The 15,833-nt window shown below is 57.7% G+C and overlaps 1 protein-coding gene across 1 annotated transcript in view; it reads left to right on the top strand.

Annotated features, from left to right (window-relative positions):
- LOC107307757 (hypoxia-inducible factor 3-alpha-like) overlaps positions 1-15,532 on the top strand; it is a 29,450-nt gene extending 13,918 nt beyond the window's left edge. The window contains exons 5-8 of the mRNA XM_085534559.1: positions 1,575-1,753; positions 7,252-7,358; positions 10,127-10,274; positions 15,334-15,532. Coding sequence (XP_085390685.1) covers positions 1,575-1,753; positions 7,252-7,358; positions 10,127-10,274; positions 15,334-15,532 — 633 coding nt within the window. The remainder of the gene's footprint in view (positions 1-1,574; positions 1,754-7,251; positions 7,359-10,126; positions 10,275-15,333) is intronic.
- Positions 15,533-15,833: the final 301 nt, after the last annotated feature.

The following is a 15,833-nucleotide window of genomic DNA, read 5'->3' as shown; positions in this document are numbered from 1 at the left end:
CGGGGCTAAGGGCTGGGATGCGACCAATCGGGAGGGGTTAGGGGCGGGGATAAAGGGAAGGGGGCGGGGCTAAAGGGGATGCGACCAATCGGGAGGGGTTATGGGAGAGGGGGCGGGGCTAAGGGCGAGGGGACGGGGCTAAAGGAAAGGGGGCTAAAGGGAAGGGGGCGGGGCTAACGGGGAGGGGGCGGGGCTTCGGGGAGGGGCGTGGCTAAGAGCGGGGATGCAACCAATCGGGAGGAGTTAGGGGCGGGGCTAAGGGCGAGGGGGCGGGGTTAGGGGGATGGGGGCGGGGCTAAGGGCGGGGATGCAACCAATCGGGAGGGGTTAGGGGCGGGGCTAAGAGAAAGGGGGCGGGGTTAAGGGGTGGGGGCGGGGCTAAGGGCAGGGATAGACCAATCGGGAGGGGTTAGGGGCGGGGCTAATGGAAAAGGGGCGGGGTTACATGGATGGGGGCGGGGCTAAGGGCTGGGATGCGACCAATCGGGAGGGGTTATGAGGGAAGGGGGCGGGGCTAAAGGGATGGTGGCTGGGCTAAGGGTGAGGGGGCGTGGCTAAAGGGGATACGACCAATCGGGATGGGTTAGGGGCGGGGCTAAGGGGGTGGGGGTGGGGCTAAAGGGAAGGGGCGGGGCTAAAGGGGATACAACCAATCGGGAGGGCTTATGGGGAAGGGGGCGGGGCTAAAGGGAAAGGGGCGGGGTTAAGGGGATGGGCGGGGTTAAGGGGAGGGGCGGGGCTTAGGGGAGGGGGGCGGGGCTAAGGGCTGGGATACGACCAATTAGGCGGAGCTAAGGGGGGAGGGGGCGGGGCTAAAGGGAATAGGGCGGGGCTAATGGCTGGGATGCGACCAATCGGGAGGGTTTAGGGGCGGGGCTAAGGGCGAGGGGGCGGGGCTAAGGGAGAAGCTATGACCAATCGGGAGGGGTTAGGGGCGGGGCTAAGGGTATGGGGGCGTGGCTAAAGGGAAAGGGGGCGTGGCTAAGGGCTGGCCTATTGTGTCTATGGGTCCCCCCCTCTCCTGCCTTGACCCCACACTTATGGGTCCCAATTATGGGATCCCCCCCCCAGACCCCACACTTATGGGTCCCACTTATGGGATCCCCCACCCCCCAGACCCCACACTTATGGGTCCCATTTATGGGATCCCCCACCCCATTGACCCCACACTTATGGGTCCCACTTATGGGATCCCCCCCCAGACCCCACACTTATGGGTCCCATTTATGGGATCCCCCCCCAGACCCCACACTTATGGGTCCCACTTATGGGGTCCCCCACCCCATTGACCCCACACTTATGGGATCCCCCACCCCATTGACCCCACACTTATGGGTCCCACTTATGGGATCCCCCCCCCAGACCCCACACTTATGGGATCCCCCAGCCCATTGACCCCACACTTATGGGTCCCACTTATGGGATCCCCCACCCCCCCCTGACCCCACACTTATGGGTCCCACTTATAGGGCAGGGTTATGGGATCCCCCACCCCATTGACCCCACACTTATGGGTCCCACTTATGGGATCCCCCACCCCATTGACCCCACACTTATGGGTCCCTGCCCCACAGGTCCTTCATTGTGCCGGTCACCTCCGTTCCTATAGTGCCGGGGGCGGCTCCTCGTTGCGTTGCTTAGTGTTGATCTGTGAACCCATCGCTCACCCCGCGGCCATTGACGCCCCGTTGGGATCCGGGGCCGTGCTCAGCCGACACTCCATGGATATGAAGTTCACCTACTGTGATGAGAGGTGGGAGCCCCATAGATCCCTATGGGAGCCCCATAGATCCCTATAGACCCCAATGGGACCCCCATAGACCCCATAGACCCCTATAGACCCCAGACCCCTATAGACCCCAATGGGAGCCCCATAGACACCCATAGACCCCAGACCCCCATAGACCCCAATAGGACACCCATAGACTGCCATAGACCCCTATAGGACCCCCATAGACCCCAATGGGACCCCCTATAGGACCCCCATAGACCCCCATAGACCCCTATAAACCCCTATACACCCCCATAGACCCCAATGGGGGCCCTATAGGAGCCCCATAGACCCCAATGGGGCCCCTATAGGACCCCCATAGACCCCAGACCCCTATAGACCCCAATAGGACCCCCATAGACCCCTATAGACACCCATAGACCCCAATGGGACCCCATAGACCCCAATAGGACCCCAATGGGAGCCCCATAAACCCACATAGACCCCAGACCCCCATAGACCCCAATGGGACCCCCATAGACCCCATAGACCCCAGACCACCATAGACCCCAATAGGACCCCCATAGACCCCCATAGACCCCCATAGACCCCTATAGACCCAGGGCCGTGCTCAGCCGCCACTCCATGGATATGAAGTTCACGTATTGTGATGAGAGGTGGGAGCCCCATAGACCCCATAGACCCCCAATGGGAGCCCCCCATAGACCCCAATGGGAGACCCATAGACCCCCATAGACCCCTATAGACCCTCAGAACCCCAATGGGATCCCATAGACCCCTATAGACCCTCATAGACCCCCAATAGGGCACCCATAGACCCCCATAGATCCCTATGGGAGCCCCATAGGCCCCCCCATAGACCCCCATAAACCCCCATAGACCCCAGACCCCCATAGACCCCTATAGACCCTTATAGATCCCCATAGACCCAATAGGACCCCTATAGACCCCCATATACCCCTATAGACCCCCATAGACCCCCATGGGACACCCATAGACCCCTATAGACCCTCAGAACCCCAATAGGACCCCCATAGACCCCAATAGGATCCTCATAGACCCCAATAGGATCCCCATAGACCCCCATAGACCCCTATAAACCCCTATACACCCCCATAGACCCCAATGGGGGCCCTATAGGAGCCCCATAGACCCCAATGGGGGCCCTATAGGAGCCCCATAGACCCCAGACCCCTATAGACCCCAATAGGACCCCCATAGACCCCCATAGACCCCAGACCCCAATGGGAGCCCCATAGAGACCCTTATAGGGACCCCCAATGGGACCCCAATGGGAGCCCCATAGACCCCCATAGACCCCAGACCCCCATAGACCCCAATGGGAGCCCCACAGACCCCCAGAGACCCCAGACCCACATAGACCCCAATGGGACCCCCATAGACCCCCATAGACCCCTATAGACCCGGGGCCGTGCTCAGCCGACACTCCATGGATATGAAGTTCACCTACTGCGATGAGAGGTGGGAGCCCCCCATAGACCCCCAGAGACCCCAGACCCACATAGACCCCAATGGGAGCCCCATAGATCCCTATAGACCCTCATAGACCCCCAATAGGGCATGGGAGCCCCCCATAGACCCCAATGGGAGCCCCATAGAGACCCTTATAGGGACCCCCAATGGGACCCCCCTATAGGACTCCCATAGACCCCTATAGACCCCAATGGGACCCCATAGACCCCCATAGACCCCCATAGACCCCTATAGACCCGGGGCCGTGCTCAGCCGACACTCCATGGATATGAAGTTCACCTACTGCGATGAGAGGTGGGAGCCCCCCATAGACCCCCAGAGACCCCCAATGGGAGCCCCATAGACCCCATAGACCCCAATGGGAGCCCCCCATAGACCCCCATAGACCTCAGACCCCTATAGACCCCCATAGATCCCCATAGACCCCAGACCCCCATAGACCCCAATGGGAGCCTTCCATAGACCCCATAGACCCCAGACCCACATAGACCCCATAGACCCCCATAGACCCACATAGACCCACATAGACCCATAGACCCCATAGAACCCCATAGACCCCTGTAGACCCCCATAGACCCCCATAGACCCCTATAAACTCCTATACACCCCCATAGACCCCAATGGGGGCCCTATAGGAGCCCCATAGACCCCAATGGGGGCCCTATAGGAGCCCCATAGACCCCAGACCCCTATAGACCCCAATAGGACCCCCATAGACCCCCATAGGATCCCCATAGACCCCTATAGACCCCAATGGGACCCCATAGACCCCTATAGACCCCAATGGGAGCCCCCCATAGACCCCATAGACCCCAATGGGAGCCCCATAAACCCCCATAGAGACCCATAGACCCCAATGGGAGCCCCATAGACCCCCAATAGGATCCCCATAGACCCCTATAGACACCCATAGACCCCAATAGGACCCCCATAGACCCCTATAGGACCCCCATAGACCCCCATAGACCCCAATAGGACCCCCATAGACCCCTATAGACCCCAGACCCCCATAGACCCCAATGGGAGCCCATAGACCCTCATAGAACCCCTATAGACCCCAATAGGACCCCCATAGACCCCTATAGACCCCAATGGGACCCCATAGACCCCTATAGACCCTCAGAACCCCAATAGGACCCCCATAGACCCCAATAGGATCCCCATAGACCCCCATATACCCCTATAGACCCCCATAGACCCCCATAGACCCCAGACCCACATAGACCCCAATGGGACCCCCATAAAACCCCATAGACCCCAATGGGAGCCCCATAGACCCCCATAGGCCTCCATAGAACCCCAATAGGACCCCCATATACCCCTATAGACCCCCATAGACCCCTATAAACCCCTATACACCCCCAGAGACCCCAATGGGGGCCCTATAGGAGCCCCATAGACCCCAATGGGGGCCCTATAGGAGCCCCATAGACCCCAGACCCCTATAGACCCCAATGGGACCCCCATAGACCCCCATAGACCCCAGACCCCAATGGGAGCCCCATAGAGACCCTTATAGGGACCCCCAATGGGACCCCAATGGGAGCCCCATAAACCCCCATAGACCCCAGACCCCCATAGACCCCAATGGGAGCCCCATAGACACCCATAGACCCCAATGGGAGCCCCATAGACCCCCATAGACACCCATAGACCCCAATAGGATCCCCATAGACCCTCATAGACCCCTATAGACCCGGGGCCGTGCTCAGCCGACACTCCATGGATATGAAGTTCACCTACTGCGATGAGAGGTGGGAGCCCCATAGACCACAATGGGAGCCCAATAGATCCCTATAGACACCCATAGACCCCCATAGACCCCTATAGACCCCAATAGGAGCCCCATAGACCCCATAGACCCCAATGGGAGCCCCATAGATCCCTATAGACACCCATAGACCCCAATGGGACCCCATAGACCCCCATAGACCCCAGACCCCCATAGACCCCAATGGGAGCCCCATAAACCCCCATAGACACCCATAGACCCCAATGGGAGCCCTATAGATCCCTATAGACACCCATAGACCCCAATGGGAGCCCCATAGATCCCTATAGACACCCATAGACCCCAATGGGAGCCCTATAGATCCCTATAGACACCCATAGACCCCCATAGACCCCTATAGATCCCAGACCCCCATAGACCCCAATGGGAGCCCACCATAGACCCCATAGACCCCAATGGGACCCCCTATAGGACCCCCATAGACCCCCATAGACCCCTATAAACCCCTATACACCCCCATAGACCCCAATGGGGGCCCTATAGGAGCCCCATAGACCCCAATGGGGGCCCTATAGGAGCCCCATAGACCCCAGACCCCTATAGACCCCAATAGGACCCCCATAGACCCCCATAGACCCCAGACCCCAATGGGAGCCCCATAGAGACCCTTATAGGGACCCCCAATGGGACCCCAATGGGAGCCCCATAAACCCACATAGACCCCAGACCCCCATAGACCCCAATGGGAGCCCCATAGACACCCATAGACCCCCATAGACTCCTATAGACCCCCATAGACCCCCATAGACCCCCATAGACCCCCATAGACCCCCATAGACCCCTATAGACCCGGGGCCGTGCTCAGCCGACACTCCATGGATATGAAGTTCACGTATTGTGATGAGAGGTGGGAGCCCCATAGATCCCTATAGACACCCATAGACCCCAATGGGACCCCAATGGGACCCCCATAGACCCTCATAGACCCTTATAGACACCCATGGGACACCCATAGACCCCAGACCCCAATAGGATCCCCATAGACCCCCATAGACCTCAGACCCCTATAGGACCCCCATAGAGACCCCCAATTGAACCCAATGGGAGCCCCATAGACCCCCATAGACCCCAGACCCCTATAGACCCCAATAGGACCCCCCCAGAGACCCCCAGAGACCCCCAGAGACCCCAATGGGAGCCCCATAACCCCCCTAGGACTCCATAGACCCCCATAGACCCCAGACCCCCATAGACCCCAATGGGAGCCCCATAGATCCCTATAGACACTCATAGACCCCAATAGACCCCAGACCCCCATAGACCCCAATGGGACCCCATAGACTCCTATAGACCCTCAGAACCCCAATAGGACCCCCATAGACCCCAATAGGATCCCCATAGACCCCAGACCCCCATAGACCCCAGACCCCCATACACCCCAATGGGACCCCCAGAGACCCCCATAGACCCCCATAGACCCCAATGGGAGCCCCATAGACCCCCATAGACCCCAATAGGACCCCCATAGACCCCCATAGACCCCTATAGACCCGGGGCCGTGCTCAGCCGACACTCCATGGATATGAAGTTCACCTACTGCGATGAGAGGTGGGAGCCCCATAGACCCCCATAGAGACCCATAGATCCCTATAGACACCCATAGATCCCAATGGGAGCCCCATAGATCCCTATAGACACCCATAGACCCCAATGGGAGCCCCATAGACCCCAATGGGAGCCCCATAAACCCCCATAGAGACCCATAGACCCCAATGGGGGTCCCATAGATCCCTATAGACACCCATAGACCCCAATGGGAGCCCCATAAACCCCCATAGACCCCTATAGACCCCAGACCCCCATAGACCCCAATAGGACCCCCATAGACCCCTATAGACCCCAGACCCCCATAGACCCCAATGGGACCCCCCTATAGGACTCCCATAGACCCCAATGGGAGCCCCATAGATCCCAATGGGAGCCCCATAGATCCCTATAGACACCCATAGACCCCAATGGGAGCCCCATAGATCCCTATAGACACCCATAGACCCCTATAGACCCCCATAGACCCCAATGGGAGCCCTATAGGAGACCCCCATAGACCCCTATAGACCCTCAGAACCCCAATAGGACCCCACCATAGACCCCAATAGGACACCCATAGACTGCCATAGACCCCCATAGGACCCCCATAGACCCCCATAGACCCCCATAGACCCCCATAGCCACCCCATAGCCCCCCATAGACCCCCATAACCCCCCTTGTCTGACTTGGGGGGGGGTCTTTTAGGATCGGGGAGGTGGCTGGTTACGCCCCCGAAGACCTTTTGGGTTGTTCCCTATATGAATACGTCCACGCTCTCGACTCCGATACCCTCAGCAGGAGCGTCCATACCCGTAAGACCCCCCCCCAATTAACCCTATATCCCCCCATTAACCCTATAACCCCCCCATTAACCCTATATCCCCCCATTAACCCTATTACCCCCCCCATTAACCCTATATCCCCCCATATCCCCCCTTATAGATCCCCATATCCCCCCATATCCCCCTATATCCCCCCTTATAGTCCCTTATATCCCCCCATTAACCCTATAACCCCCCCATTAACCCTATAATCCCCCCCATTAACCCTATATCCCCCCATATCCCCCCCTATATCCCCCCATATTCCCCTTTTAGCCCCCCATATCCCCCCTTATAGTCCCTTATATCCCCCCATTAACCCTATTACCCCCCCCATACCCCCTATATCCCCCCTTATAGCCCCCCATAGACTCCCCATAAACCCCCATATCCCCCCATATCCCCCTTATAGTCCCTTATAGCCCCCCATTAACCCTATATCCCCCCTTATAGCCCCCCATACCCCCCTTATCCCCCCATATCCCTCCATATCCCCCCATATCCCCCCTTATAGACCCCCATATCCCCCCATATCCCCCCCATATCCCCCCATATCCCCCTTATAGTCCCTTATATCCCCCCATTAACCCTATTACCCCCCATATCCTCCTATATCCCCCCTTATATCCCCCCATATCCCCCTTATAGCCCCCCATAGACCCCCATATCCCCCTATATCCCCCCTTATAGACCCCCATAGACCCCCCATTAACCCTATTACCCCCCATTTAATCCTATATCCCCCCATTAACCCTATTACCCCCCCCATAGACCCCCATATCCCCCCTTATAGACTCCCATAGACCCCCCCATTAACCCTATTACCCCCCATTTAACCCCATTACCCCCCCCATTAACCCTATATCCCCCCATATCCCCACATATCCCCCCATATCCCCCCTTATAGTCCCCTATAGCCCCCCTTAGACTCTCATAGACCCCCATATCCCCCCATATCCCCCTTATAGTCCCTTATATCCCCCCATTTAACCCCATTACCCCCCCATTAACCCTATAACCCCCCCCATTAACCCTATAACCCCCCCCATTAACCCTATATCCCCCCATATTCCCCCTTATATCCCCCCATACCCCCCTTATAGCCCCCCATATCCCCCCATACCCCCCATATCCCCCCATACCCCCTTTATAGCCCCCCATACCCCCCATATCCCCCTATACCCCCCTTATAGTCCCCTATAGCCCCCCTTAGACTCTCATAGCCCCCCATATCCCCCATTAACCCTATATCCCCCCTTATATCCCCCCATAGACCCCCATACCCCCCATATCCCCCCTTATATCCCCCCATATCCCCCTTATAGACCCCCATAGACCCCCCATATCCCCCCATATCCCCCTTATATCCCCCCATATCCCCCCATACCCCCCATATCCCCCCATGTCCCCCCTTATATCCCCCCTTATAGTCCCCTATAGCCCCCCTTAGACTCTCATATCCCCCCTTATACCCCCCCATATCCCCCCATATCCCCCTTATAGCCCCCCATAGACCCCCATACCTCCTATATCCCCCCTTATAGCCCCCCATATCCCCCCATACCCCCCATATCCCCCTATATCCCCCCTTATAGACCCCTATATCCCCCCATACTCCCCATATCCCCCTATATCCCCCCTTATAGACCCCCATATCCCCCCATATCCCCCTTATAGTCCCTTATAGCCCCCCATTAACCCTATTACCCCCCATATCCCCCTATATTCCCCCTTATAGACCCCCATATCCCCTCATATCCCTTCATACCCCCCATATCCCCCCATATCCCCCTATGTCCCCCCTTATAGCCCCCCTTAGACCCCCCATTAACCCTATATCCCCCCATTAACCCTATAACCCCCCCATTAACCCCATTACCCCCCTTATAGCCCCCCATACCCCCCATATCCCCCTATACCCCCCTTATAGACCCCCATATCCCCCTTATAGACCCCCATATCCCCCTTATAGACCCCCATAAACCCCCATTAACCCTATATCCCCCCTTATATCCCCCCATATCCCCCCATATTCCCCATATCCCCCATTATATCTCCCCATATCCCCCCATATCCCCCCATATCCCCCCTTATATACCCCAAATCCCCCATATCCCCCCATATCCCCCCATACCCCCCTTATAGTCCCCCATATCCCCCATATCCCCCCATATCCCCCCTTATATTCCCCCATAGCCCCCCATATCCCCCCTTATAGCCCCCCATATACCCCATATCCCCCCTTATAGCCCCCCATAGACCCCCATATCCCCCCATACCTCCCTTATCCCCCCATATCCCCCCTTATAGACCCCCATAGACCCCCCATATCCCCCTATATCCCCCCATATCCCCCCTTATAGACCCCCATATCCCCCCATACCCCCTATATCCCCCTATATTCCCCCTTATACCCCCCATAGACCCCCATATCCCCCCATATCCCCCCATACCCCCCATATCCCCTCTATATCCCCCCATACCCCCCTTATAGCCCCCCATAGACCCCCATATCCCCCTATATCCCCCCTTATAGACCCCCATACCCCCCATATCCCCCATATCCCCCTATATTCCCCCTTATACCCCCCATAGACCCCCATATCCCCCCATATCCCCCTATATCCTCCCATACCCCCCTTATAGACCCCCATATCCCCCTTAGACCCCCCCATTAACCCTATTACCCCCCATTTAACCCCATTACCCCCCCATTAACCCTATTACCCCCCATTAACCCCTATTATATCCCCCTATAGTGCTCAGTAAGGGCCAGGCAGTGACGAGCCATTACCGGTTCCTGGCTAAACGTGGTGGGTTCTTATGGGCTCAGACTCAGGCCACGGTCATCGCCAACAGCCGCAGCTCCCAGCCAGAGGGGATCGTGTGCCTGCACTTTGTATTGAGGTATAAGGGGGGTCTATGGGGGATATAGGGGTCCTATTGGGGTCTATGGGGGGGTATATGGGGGATATGGGGGGCTATGAGGGTCAATAAGGGGGGATATGGGGGATATGGGGGGGTATAAGGGGGGATATGGGGGTCTATGGGGCTATAAGGGGGGATATGGGGGTCTATGGGGGGCTATAAGGGGGGATATGGGGGAAATGGGGGGGATATGGGGGTGTATAGGGGGAGATATGGGGGTATATGGGGGTCCTATTGGGGTCTATAGGGGTCCTATTGGGGTCTATGGGGGGATATGGGGTCTATGGGGGGATATAAGGGGGATATGGGGGTCTATGGGGGGATATGGGGGGATATAAGGGGGGATATGGGGGTCCTATTGGGGTCTATGGGGGGATATAAGGGGGTATGGGGGTATAAGGAGGGATATGGGGGTCCTATTGGGGTCTATGGGGGGATATAAGGGACTATAAGGGGTCTATGGGGGTCTATGAGGGGCTATGAGGGTCTAAGGGGGGCTATAGGGGTCCTATTGGGGTCAATGGGGGCTATGGGGGGATATGAGGGTCTATAAGGGGGGATATGGGGGGATATGGGGGTCTATGGGGGGCTATAAGGGGGAATATGGGGGGATAAGGGGGTATATGGAGGTCTAAGGGGGTATATGGGGGGCTATAAGGGGGGTAAGGGGGGGATATGGGGGGATATGGGGGGGTATATGGGGGGGTATAAGGGGTTATAAGGGGGGATATGGGGGTCTATGGGGGGATATGGGGGGCTATAAGGGGGGATATGGAGGGATATGGGGGGGATATGGGGGGATATGGGGGGTATAAGGGGGGTATAAGGGGGGATATGGGGGGTATAAGGGGGGATATGGGGGGATAAGGGGGGTATAAGGGCATCTATGGGGGTCTAAGGGGGGATATGGGGGGATATAGGGGGGATATGGGGGGATATAGGGGTCTATGGGGGTCTAAGGGGGGATATGGGGGGGTATAGGGGGGGATATGGGGGGGTATAAGGGGGATATGGGGGTCTATGAGAGTCTAAGGGGGGCTATAGGAGACTATAAGGGGGGTATGGGGGGATATGGGGGTCTATGGGGGGCTATAAGGGGGGATATGGGGGGGGTATAGGGGTCTACAGGGGGGATATGGGGGTATATAGGGGGGATATGGGGGGATATGGGGGTCTGTGGGGGGATATGGGGGGGTATAGGGGGGATATGGGGCTATAAGGGGGTATAAGGGGGGATATGGGGGGATATGGGGGAGTATAGGGGGGGATATGGGGGGTATAAGGGGGGATATGGGGGGTATAAGGGGCTATAAGGGCGTCTATGGGGCTATAAGGGGGTATGGGGGGGATATGGGGGGATATGGGTGGCTATGGGGGGCTATGGGGGGATATAAGGGGGTCTATGGGGGTCTAAGGGGGGTATAAGGGGGGATATGGGGGGATAAGGGGGTATAAGGGGGGATATGGGGGGATATAGGGGTCCTATTGGGGTCTATGGGGGGATATGGGGGGGTATGGGGGGATATGGGGCTATAAGGGGGGATATGGGGGTCTATGGGGGGATATGGGGGGATATGAGGGTCTATGGGGGTCTAAGGGGGGATATGGGGGGATATGGGGGGCTATAAGGGGGGATATGGGGGGGTATAGGGGGGATATGGGTGGCTGTGGGGGGCTATGGGGGTCTAAGGGGGGGTATGGGGGGATATGGGGGCTATAAGGGGGGATATGAGGGGATATAGGGGTCCTATTGGGGTCTATGGGGGGATATGGGGGGCTATAGGGGGGGATATGGGGCTATAAGGGGGAATATGGGGGTCTAAGGGGGGATATGGGGGGCTATAAGGGGGATATGGGGGGATATGGGGGGGTATGGGGGGATATGGGGGTCTATAAGGTAAGATATGGGGGGCTATAGGGGGGATATGGGGGTCTATGGGGGTCCTATTGGGGTCTATGGGGGTTTATGGGGGGGATATGGGGTCTATAAGGGGGGATATGGGGGTCTATGGGGGGCTATAAGGGGGTATAAGGGGGGATATGGAGGGATATGGGGGGGATATGGGGGTCTATGGGGGTCTAAGGGGGGATATGGGGGGCTATAAGGGGGGATATGGGGGATATGGGGGGGATATGGGGGTCTAAGGGGGATAAGGGGGGATATGGGGGGCTATAAGGGGGGATATGGGAGGATATAGGGGGCTATAAGGGGGGATATGGGGGTCTATGGGGGGATATGGGGGGCTATAAGGGGGGTATGGGGGTCTAAGGGGGGATATGAAGCTATAAGGGGGGATATGGGGGGATATGGGGGTCTATGGCGGGATATGGGGTCTATAAGGGGGGATATGGGGGTCCTATTGGGGTCTATGGGGCTATAAGGGGGGATATGGGGGATATGGGGGTCTATAAGGGGGGATATGGGGGGCTATGGGGGGATATAACGGGGATAATGGGGGGATATAAGGGGGGTATGGGGGGCTATAAGGGGGGATATGGGGGTCTATGGGGCTATAAGGGGGGGATATGGGGGTCTATGGGGGGCTATGGGGGGCTATAAGGGCGTCTATGGGGGTCTAAGGGGGGATATGGGGGGGTATAAGGGGGGATGTGGGGGATATGGGGGGGATATAAGGGGGATATGGGGGGATATGGGGGGTATGGGGGGATATGGGGGCTATAAGGGGGGATATGGGGGGATATAGGGGGTTATAAGGGGGATATGGGGGGATATGGGGGTCCTATTGGGGTCTATGGGGGTCCTATTGGGGTCTATGGGGTCTATGGGGGGTATAGGGGGGGATATGGGGGTATATGGGGGGATATAAAGGGGTCTATGGGGGTCTAAGGGGGGATATGGGGGGTATAGGGGGGGATATGGGGGTCTAAGTGGGGCTATAGGGGACTATAAGGGGAGTATGGGGGGATATGGGGGTCTATGGGGGGCTATAAGGGGGGATATGGGGGGGTATAGGGGTCTATAGGGGGGATATGGGGGTCTATGGGGTTCTGTGGGGGGATATGGGGGGGTATAGGGGGGATATAAGGGGGATATGGGGGTCTATGGGGGGATATAGGAGACTATATAGGGGATATGAGGGTCTAAGGGGGGCTATAAGGGCGTCTATGGGGGTCTAAGGGGGGATATGGGGAGCTAAGGGGGGCTATAAGGGGGGTAAGGGGGGGATATGGGGGGATATGGGGGGGTATATGGGGGTCTATGGGGGTCCTATTGGGTCTATGGGGGTCTATGGGGGGGCATAGGGGGGGATATGGGGGGATATGGGGGGATATGGGGGTCCTATTGGGGTCTATGGGGGGGTATAGGGGGGGATATGGGGGTCTAAGGGGGGATATGGGGGATATGGGGTCTATGGGGGGATATAAGGGACTATAAGGGGTCTATGGGGGTCTATGAGGGTTTATGGGGGATATGGGGGTCTATAAGGGGGGATATGGGGGATATAAGGGGGGATATGGGGGATATGGGGGGTTATAAGGGGGATATGGGGGTCTATGGGGGTCTAAGGGGGATATGGGGGGATATGAGGGGGGTATGGGGGGCTAGGGGGGTCTATGGGGGATCGTGTGCCTGCACTTTGTATTGAGGTGGGGGGGCATAAGGGGGGTCTATGGGGGGATATGGGGGTCTATGAGGGTCTAAGGGGGGCTATAGGGGTCCTATTGGGGTCAATGGGGGGATATGGAGGGCTATAGGGGGGGATATGGGGTTATAAGGGGGAGTATGGGGGTCTAAGGGGGGACATGGGGGGATATGGGGGGCTATGGGGGGATATGGGGGTCTAAGTGGGGCTATAAGGGGGGATATGGGGTTATATGGGAAGATATGGGGGGTATGGGGGCTCTGGGGGGGATATGGGGGTCTATGAGGGTCTAAGGGGGGCTATAGGGGGCTATAAGGGGGATATGGGGGGATATGGGGGGTTATAAGGGGGATATGGGGGTCTATGAGAGTCTAAGGGGGGCTATAGGGGACTATAAGGGGGGTATGGGGGTCTAAGGGGGGATATATGGGGGGATATGGGGCTATAAGGGGGCTATGGGGGCTATGGGGGGTCTATGGGGGGATATGGGGGTCTATGAGGGTCTAAGGGGGGCTATAGAGGGCTATAAGGGGGGTATGGGGGGCTATAAGGGGGAATATGGGGGTCTATGGGGGGGATATAGGGGGTTATGGGGGCTATAAGGGGGGATATGGGGGTCTAAGGGGGGATATGGGGTGGTATGGGGGTCTATGGGGGGCTATAAGGGGGGTAAGGGGTCTATGGGGGTCTATGAGAGTCTATGGGGGGATATGGGGGGCTATAAGGGGGGATATGGGGGCTTTGGGGGGATATGGGGGTCTATAGGGGGGATATGGGGGTATATAGGGGGGATATGGGGGTCTATGGGGGTCTAAGGGGGGATATGGGGGTATAGGGGGGGATATGGGGGTCTATGGAGCATCGTGTGCCTGCACTTTGTATTGAGGTGGGGGGGTATAAGGGGGGTCTATGGGGGGATATGGGGGGCTATAAGGGGGGATATGGGGGGCTATAAGGGGGGATATGGGGGGCTATGGGGGTCTAAGGGGGGATATAGGGGGGATATGGGGGGTATGGGGGTCTATAAGGGAGGATATGGGGGTCTATGGGGGGCTATAAGGGGGTATAGGGGGGGTATGGGGGTCTATGAGAGTCTAAGGGGGGCTATAGGGGACTATAAGGGGGGTATGGGGGGCTATGGGGGGGGATATAAGGGGATATGGGGGGTATGGGGGTCTATGGGGGTCTATAAGGGGGGATATGGGGGGATATGGGGAGATATAAGGGGGGATATGGGGGTCTAAGGGGGGATATGGGGGGGTATAGGGGGGATATAAGGGGGGATATGGGGGATATAAGGGACTATAAGGGGTCTATGGGGGTCTATGAGGGTCTATGGGGGGATATGGGGGGCTATAAGGGAGGATATGGTGGGACATGGTGGTGGGGGGGGGTCCCCCTAACGACCCCCCCCCCCCCCATTTATTTCCCAGCCGTGTCGAACAACGTGGCCTGGTTTTATCCTTGGAACAAACCCAACGTCGTCGGGGGGGGGGGGGTCGGTTGCCCCCCCCCCCAAATTCAAGCCTGGAATCTGACGCCCCCCCCCCCCACCACCAACATGAGACCGTCCTCAACCTGAGCCTCGGTGGGGTATTAAATGGGGTGGGGGGTCGTTATGGGGGGGTATAAGGGGGGCTATGGGGGGATATGGGGGTCTATGGGGGGATATGGGGGATATGGGGGTCTATGGGGGGATATGGGGGGATATAAGGGGGGATATGGGGGTCTATGGGGGGGTATGGGGGTTATAAGGGGGGTATGGGGGGCCATAAGGGGGGTATGGGGGGGTATGGGGGTCTATGGGGGGATATAAGAGGGGATATGGGGGGATATAAGGGGGGATATGGGGGTCTATGGGGGGATATGGGGGGATATAAGGGGGTATGGGGGGTTATGGGGGGGTATAAGCGGGGATATGGGGGTATGGGGG

The sequence above is a fragment of the Coturnix japonica genome, unplaced genomic scaffold (assembly GCF_054131305.1).
Source record: "Coturnix japonica strain WE unplaced genomic scaffold, WE-NBRP24 Scf085, whole genome shotgun sequence".
Classification (NCBI taxonomy): Eukaryota; Metazoa; Chordata; class Aves; order Galliformes; family Phasianidae; genus Coturnix; species Coturnix japonica.
The sequence above is the reverse complement of the archived record's forward strand: the minus strand, read 5'-3'. Positions and strand labels throughout refer to the sequence as shown.